Source organism: Canis aureus, chromosome 3 (assembly GCF_053574225.1).
Source record: "Canis aureus isolate CA01 chromosome 3, VMU_Caureus_v.1.0, whole genome shotgun sequence".
NCBI lineage: Eukaryota > Metazoa > Chordata > Mammalia > Carnivora > Canidae > Canis > Canis aureus.
This window is the reverse complement of record NC_135613.1, coordinates 46901259-46909666: the sequence shown is the minus strand read 5'-3', so window position 1 is coordinate 46909666 and position 8408 is coordinate 46901259. Positions and strand designations below refer to the sequence as shown.

The following is an 8408-nucleotide window of genomic DNA, read 5'->3' as shown; positions in this document are numbered from 1 at the left end:
CCCTCGGAGGGAGGACGGCCCGGGCTCTCGCGGCCCCGCGGGGAGCGGGAGGCGGCGGCGTCGGCGTCGGCGTCGGCGTCGGCGTCGGCGGGCGGTGCGCGGACCTCAGGGCGGCCACGCGAGCACGGGCCTCCCCACGCGGCCGGCGGCTGCGCAGACGCCACGGGGCGGCCGGCGGAGGCGCGAGCGGCGCGGGAGGCAGGAGCGCACGCAGGGCGGGGGGAGGGGGTGGGGAAAGGTTGGGCGCACGTGGCTGCGGGGGCGCAGGCGCGGTGGGCGGAGGGGGAAGGGCGGGCTCACGTGCCAAGGGCTGCGCAGGCGCAGTTGGCAGGGGCGATGTCCAGGGCTGGCGGCGCGCATGCGTGATGGGCGGTGTGTGTGTGTGTGTGTGTGTGTGTGTGTGTGTGTGTGTGTCTCTGTGTGTGTCTGTGTGTGTAGGAGGGCGTCGGACGCGCCGTCGGAGCGGTGGTAGGGGGAGGAGTACGTGGCCGTCGGCCGCGCAGGCGCGGTGGGCGGCGGGGCCGCGGGTCGTCGTCGGGCCGAGGCGGCATGGAGCGGTTCCGATGGCAGGTGGCGGCCGTGGCGGCCGTGGGCCTCGCGCTGGCCCTGGAGGCGCTGCCCTCCGTGCTGTGCTGGCTGCGGGCCGGGCGCCGGCAGCAGCAGAGGCCGCCGCGGCGCGAGGTGCTCTTCTTCCCGTCGCAGGTGACCTGCACCGAGGCCCTGCTGCAGGCCCCGGGGGAGGCGCCGTCGGGGCCCCCAGCCGGCTGCCGGTGCAGCCTGCCCCACGGCGAGAGCTCGCTCAGCCGCCTGCTGCGCGCCCTGCTGGCCGCCCGCGCCAGCCTCGAGCTCTGCCTCTTTGCCTTCTCCAGCCCGCAGCTGGGCCGCGCGGTGCAGCTGCTGCACCAGCGCGGGGTGCGCGTCCGGGTCATCACCGACTGCGACTACATGGCCCTCAACGGCTCGCAGATCGGCCTGCTACGCAAGGCAGGTAAGCGGGGCCGCGGAGGCCGGAGCCCAGGCTCGGGGCTCAGGGCCGGGGAGCCCTCGGGGGAGCGGCGTCGGGCCCCCAGCCCGGCGCCTGCTCTGACCCCGGGGCCTTAGGCTGTGGTGGGGATGCCAAGGGCGGATACTGCAGGGGCCTGAGGATGGGGGAGACCCCGCGTATGGCCCACGTGGCCTTGTGAGGTCGGGAGAGTTTTACCCCGGAGAGACCCCGGGGCCATCTGTAAAGAACAGCTGCCTCCCCCGGGGGCTGGGCTTCTGTGCAGGGGGTTCTTATGCTGGATACCCGGATGTGAGCCCCGGGGAGTGAGTAGGCTGTGTCTTCCCAGCTAGTGGAGAGAGATCTGGGGGCCTGCCCGGTGACCCCGGGGAAGCCACGAGCCCTTGTCGTTACCCACATTTTCATGACCCGTGTTGGCCTTGGGACACTGTGGGGAAAGCCTGTGGCGGGTAGAGCCGGGAACGTAGCCCGGCCAGTTGAATTTTTGACGACCGCAGACTGAAATGACAGCGGCCCAGTCAGCACCCAGGAAATCAAGAGCCAACTCAAAAACCAAACCTGCCAGCCCACTTGCTGGCCGACTCCGGGCAGTGTGCCATAGGAGCAGGCGTGCGCACGAGGCCAAGGTCGGGCTGACGCAGAGGGCTAGAGGAGGACAACAGTATTTCGCTTTTTTTTTTTTTTTTAGATTTTATTTATTTATTTACGAGAGAGACAGAGAGGCAGAGACACAGGCAGAGGGAGAGGGAGAAGCAGGCTCCATGCAGGGAGCCCGATGCGAGACTCGATCCTGGTTCTCCAGCATCACGCCCTGGGCTGAAGTCGGCGCTAAACCGCTGGGCCACCTGGGTGTTCCTAAACTGTTCTTTTAAATCACATTTCTCACGGGCTTGTTCACTGAGCAGATAGGTGGTTGGTGAGCTGGGCAGGACTCCAGGGTCCTGCCCTCGGGGAGCTTGCCGACAGCAGGCTTTTCGTTGAGCCGAGGAGGCGCAGCCAGGGCGAATTCCTTTCTGTAGCAGACGGGGGTCCTTCTGGGAGTGAAGAGGGCTGAACTCCTTCACCCCAAGCCGCAGGGCCTGGCTTCTCCAGCGGTCTTCCTGCCCCAGGTGCACCCCCTCCCCCGTGCAATTGGGGTGTTTCCAGGGTGGGCAGAGCGAGAGCTGGAAGGCAGGGAAACCCCACTTGCGGTCGCCCCAGCCAGATTCATGGCTGGCTCCTCCCGGGACCACTGACGGGCCCGTGCTAGTCGGGTCATCCCGAGAAGTGTGGGTGGGCAGACCTCACCCGGAGTGCAGAGCTGGTCCCTTCCGGGGCTGCCACCCACACCTGCCCGAGCGGGACAGGCTTCCCGCTTCCTACTGAACTGGAACCAAATAGCCACAGTCGCGGCTGCTAGAAAGTGGCCCACGCTTGAGGAGGAGCTCAGGTGCTCACACCACAGTGTGGCCGGAGGGGGTGGCAAAGGCTGACTTGCTCCTTTTGCAGGCATCCAGGTGCGACATGATCAGGACCTTGGCTACATGCATCACAAGTTCGCCATCGTGGACAAGAAGGTGCTGATCACAGGCTCCCTCAACTGGACCACACAAGCCATCCAGAACAACAGAGAAAATGTTTTGATTATGGAGGATGAGGAGTATGTGAGGCTTTTTCTGGAAGAATTTGAACGTATCTGGGAAGAGTTTAATCCTACCAAGTACACCTTTTTCCCGCAGAAGAAGCGAAGTCACTGAAGCTGTGCTCTCTCCGCTGTCTGCAGAGTTGGAGGGGAGAGTGGTGTTTAATGTCACAGAACTTTTGGTACCCAGAGTTAAAGCCAGAGCAAACCTACAAAGAATGGGACTCCAGGCCGGCCTGGGCCTCACCCAGAGCTGCTGCCGGTTTGGGTGTGACATGCATGGTACATAAGCGAAATTTAGGAACACATTCTTGCAAAGTCTGTTCTCGTTCGGTACAGGATGAAAGCCAACTAAACAGTGTTTGGGGTTATGGAAGACAGGGACATCCCTACCACCCCAAGTCAGTTGTTTCGGACAGCTTGTTTCTTGCCACAGTAAATGCAGCCACCACCTCTCACAAGTGTGCTTCCCAGGGCTGCCGGCTCCTGGGCCCATGGTGGATGGGCTTCTCCTGCCTTAGACAAGCTGACCCCTCCCGTCCTCATCCCCCCCCCCCCCCCGATCTGGGGTCTCTCATGTGGCCTACTCCATCAGCCCCGTGGCAGTGGCTCCTGACTTGTGTCCTCTTCTGTTGGCCTGGCCGCTCCCAGCAGCACAGCTGATACCTGGTGTTGGTAGAGGCAGCAGTCCTTCGTGTCTGCTGTCACAAGCTCCTTGGTGGCTTCTTGGCGGGTTTGAGTCCACAGAGGGAACCGGGAGAAGTCAGGGAGGAGAAGGGGCAGGAGGAGGGAGGGGTGCCAGGCACGGCAGGAGTGGGGAGCTGCCCTCCAGGCCCCTGGTGAGCATTGCTTGCCCCTGCAGCGGGCAGGTCATGCTCTTACCGGGTCTCCTTGCACGATGACCCTTTACAACAAATACACCTGGAGACGTTCGTCCCCCCCAGCTTCTGTCAGCAAGGCCGGTAAGCGGCTAGAAGCTGCTTCTGTTTCCTGTGTTATGCCTTTAATTGTTAATTCTCACATTCAAGGTGATTTTGTGCGCTTAGAAGTGATCTTCACTGTTAGCACCGGTGAACTTGGCTCATTGGCAGGTTTGGCTCAGCACAAGGCATCCTGAATTACCTGACCATCCAGGGGAGTCAGCCAGGAGAGAGCCTGATTTGGGGCTGTGGCACCTCCCAGGTCTATTTTTACTGTCAGCTAGGGGATTTGCTCTCACTGGTAGCTACAAGAATAGCTGTCTCACATATGCTTGTGAGATGTTACAGATTATCTTTTCATAACACATATCTTTAGTTCAGATGACATCCGAATGCTCATTGTGCCATCTTGTCATACTTGTGTAATATGCTGTGTGACTGGTCCTGAGGTCTGGGCGTGTACACTTTCCCCATCACACCCACGGAGCCACCTGCAGAGACCATTCCGTGTTGCATGTTTTTTCTGCTTAAAGTCACCTTTGACTTACTGTGTTACACAAGTAAACCCAAAGTTAGTTTTTCTGACTTATTGAGGCTATAAAGTATAATATATAGTTTGGAAATAAGACCTGCTTTTACACTAGATGTATTTTCTCAACTGCGTGTGTGTTCCAGCAGTCTGCTCTGAGGAGAGAACAGGAGTTACAGAATGTGTCCTGAATTATGAAGCTGGGTTGTCCTGGACTTCTGGCACGTTTAAATAAATATGTTCTTATTCTGGAATGCTAGCGCTGTTTCTTTGTCTTTTGCTCATCTGAATAGTGGGTGCGGTTTATTAAATGCCATTTGCGGGGAGTGGACAACATACAGCTGTTGAGAAACCACTGGTCAGGATGGGTGCTGCAAACAGGAGCAAGACCTGAATGTGTTACTTGGGGCACCTTGTGAAGTCTTTTCCAAAGGTAATGAAGGTGGTTTTCCAGGGCTGAGGCTTATCCATCACACTCGGGGTGTGCTGACCCCAGCAAGTTCCCCAAATGTGGGAAACCTTCCCCCCCAATTAAAAAAAAAAAAGCCTGACACAGGACTCGAGTCCCGGGACTCCAGAATCACGCCCTGGGTCGAAGGCAGGTGCTAAACCACTGAGCCACCCAGAGATCCCCGTATTCATGTATTTTGCAAGATATCTGATGGGCGGCGAAGTAACTATGGTCAGAACCCTCTTGTAATCTAAAAACAACAGAGACTTTCTATACAGGCAGCTGTGAACCTGGATAGGACTTCACCAGATGGGTGGTACCATCAGCCTTCCATTTACTGTGACCTGTTCCCAAATATCCAGTAAAGGCTTTTTTACCCCAAGGACAGAGCACTGTGTTGCAAACTGGAGCAACTGCTGACACAGATTTAGACTTTCCAGGATTCCTCCAAGCACAAATCAGAGCTCCATGGCCTCCCATGGAGTGGCCAAAAATAGACATCCTTTGGGGCCCACTGGAAAATTGGCATTTATGAGTTGGGGTAGCTCCTCAGTTACAGAATAGTACATTCTGTTAGTTTTCCAAGGTTCTTCAGTAGCGTTCACTTAAAACCCAGCACCAGGGCCAGAGTCCCAGCCCTCTCCTTTGCTTCCTTACTGTAACCACAATGGCTGGCATCTGGGACAAGGACAACAAGGCCACGTTCAGAAGCAGCTTGATTAAAAAAAACAAAACACACACACACACACAAACCCCACCAGACTTTAAAAAAAAATATTTTATGTATTCATGAGAGACACAGAGGGGCAGAGACACAGGCAGAGGGAGAAGCAGGCTCCTTGCAGGGAGTGCAATGTGGAACTTGATCCCGGGACCCCAGGGATCACGGCCTGAGCTAAAGACAGACACTCAACCGCTGAGCCACCCAGGTGTCCCGATAATCAGACTTTAAAATTTTGTTCTGAGTTAAACTAGGGCATTTTCCAGTTTATGCGTTTGGTGGTAAGTAGACAGCAAGTTTCATTTTGCAGTTCAGTTTATTATTTTTAAAAATATTTTATTTATTTATTCATGAGAGATACACAGAGAGAGGCAGAGACACAGGCAGAGGGAGAAGCAGGCTCCATGCAGGGAGCCCAACGTGGGACTCGATCCCAGGTCTCCAGGATCATGCCCTGGGCTGCAGGCGGCGCTAAACCGCTGAACCACCAGGGCTGCCCTTGTAGTTAACTCTCGGGTTCAAAACCTTTCTGAACGCCTCCAAAGCACTTGTTGCTGGAAATATTTCAATGCCATTCTTCTCCTGTCCAATTGCTACTTTTTTTTTTTTTTTTTAATCTGCACCAAAGGGTAGATGATCTTTGGAGGTCAGTGGTGGCAGGAAAAGCCGCATAATGGAAAAGTGAGGTCTCACCATGGCTGCACCTGCCACCTCCTCCTGTTGCTTGTTCTCATTCCTGACCTCTAGTGGGCCCGCCCACTTTTGGGTCAGGTCTGTGAACCATTTTGAGTTAACTTTTGTGTTTGGTGTGAGGAAGGGGGTCCAAGGGCATTCTTTTGCATGTCAATAGCTAGTTGTCCCAGCACCATTTATTCGGCACTGTTGTCAAAAATCAATTGCTTACATAAATGTAATCACTTACTTCTGGGTTCTTTTTTTTTTTTTTTTTAAGATTTTATTTATTTACTCATGAGGGACAGAGAGAGAGAGAAGCAGGCTCCATGCAGGGAGCCCGACGTGGGACTCAATACCCGGTCTCCAGGATCACGCCCTGGGCTGAAAGTGGGCACTAAACCGCTGAGCCACCCGGGCTGCCCACTTCTGGGTTCTTAATAATGGTCCATTGATCTATAGGTCACTCCCTATGCACACTGCCTTGCATACATAGTGTTTGTAGCTGTTTTAAAACCCAGGAAACAAGTCCTTTAACTTTGTTCGCTCCAACATTGTTTTGGCTATTCTGGATCCCGTTATATTTCTATATGAATCTTAGAATCAGCCTATCAACTTTTGCAAAAGCAGGGCAGCCCAGGTGGCTCAGCGGTTTAGCACTGCCTTCGGCCCAGGGCCTGATCCTGGAGACCCGGGATCGAGTACCGACCGCATTGGGCTTCCTGCATGGAGCCTGCTTCTGCCTCTGCCTGTGTCTCTCATGAATAAATAAATGCAATCTTATAAAAAAAAACAACAACAACAACAACAACTTTTGCAAAGGCAGCTGAGGTTTTGACAGGGATTGTATTGAACTATAGATCAAGGTTGGGAAATATTATCATTCTAACAATATCACATTTTCTAACCCACGGATGTCAGATTCCTTTCCATTTACTTAAATCTTCAAATAATCTTTTGTAGTTTCAGTTAATAAGCCTTATACTTCTTTTAAATGATATTTTATTCTTCTTTATATTACTGCAAATGGAATTGTTTTCATAATGTGTTTCAGATTGTTAGTAAATACAATCTATTTTTTTTTTAAGATTTTATTTATTTATTCACAAGAGACACAGACAGAGAGGCAGAGACACAGGCAGAGGGAGAAGCAGGCTCCATGCAGGGAGCCCAACACAGGACTCGATCCTGGGACTCCAGGATCACGCCCTGGGCCAAAGGCAGGCTCCAAAGCGCTGAGCCACCCAGGGATCCCCTACAATCTATTTTTGTATACAAATCTTGTATCCTGCAAAATTGCAGAACTATCAGTTCTAATAGATTTTTTTGGGGGGGTGGATTCCTTAGGATTTCCCATATACAAGATCATGTCATCAACAAATACAGTTTTACTTCTTCCTTTCCAGTATGGATATTTTTCCTTTTTCATGAGTGGCTAGAACTTCCAGGGCAGTGTTGAATAGACATGGTGAGAACAGATACCAGTTTTATTGCTGACGTTAGCGGGGCAGGGGGAGGGGAGCAGTTTTTTACCATTAAGTATCAAGTTAGCTGTGGGTTTGTTTTTTTTTTTTAAGATTTTATTTATTCATGAGAGACACAGAGAGAAGCAGAGACACAGGCAGAGAGAGAAGCAGGCTCCATGCAGGGAGCCTGACATGAGACTTGATCCCGTGTCTCCAGGATCAGGCCCTGGGCCAAAGGTGGCACTAAACCGCTGAGCCACCCGGCCTGCCCAGTTACGGGTTTTTTTTATAGACAATCTTTGTCATATTTAATAAGTTTCCTTCTATTTCTAGTTTGCTGAGTGTTTTCATCATCAAAGGATGTTGGATTTTCCAAATGCCAACTGGTTTTCAAAATTGCACTTACAGAGCTTAAAAAAAAAAAAAAAAAGGATGTTAAAACTATCAGAATACCATTACATCAGACCAGTGTCTAGAATTTTTTTTTAAAGACCTTATCCATTCATTCATGAGAGACACAGAGAGAGGCAGAGACACAGGCAGAAGGAGAAGCAGGCACCATGCAGGAGCCTGATGTGGGACTCGATCTGAGACTCTGGGACCACATCCTGAGCCAGAGGCAGACGCCCAACCGCCAAGCCACCTCAGGCGTTCCCCCTAAATGTTTTAATGGACAAAAAGTTAATGAAACATCCTGAAACAACTGGAATGGCACACTGGATCTATCTTTTATATGTCTGTACTCAGTTTTCTAAGTTTTGTGAATTCTGTAAATTGATTTCCAGCAAATAGAGTCCGCATGTGATTTTTCTGTGTTTATTTGAATAAAGTTTGGATTTCCACATACTTCATTCCAAAGGTTGTGGCAATATTGGAAAACTCCAGTTTCTTATTTTAAATTTATTCAATAGGTCACAACCAGAATCTTAAAAAATTAAATAGAATGTAGACATCACAGCATATTCTAATAAGAGTGCATTGTTTTGTGAAATGTTGGGCTGTGGTTGGGATGTGTGTGTGTGTGT

General features: G+C 52.4%; 1 protein-coding gene across 1 annotated transcript; it reads left to right on the top strand.

Annotated features, from left to right (window-relative positions):
- Positions 1-400: 400 nt before the first annotated feature.
- PLD6 (phospholipase D family member 6) lies at positions 401-4327 on the top strand. Its single transcript, XM_077892325.1, has 2 exons — positions 401-988; positions 2492-4327. Exons 1-2 carry the CDS (start codon positions 550-552, stop codon positions 2737-2739), a joined length of 687 nt encoding a protein of 228 aa, XP_077748451.1. The 5' UTR covers positions 401-549; the 3' UTR covers positions 2740-4327.
- The last annotated feature ends 4081 nt before the right edge of the window (positions 4328-8408 follow it).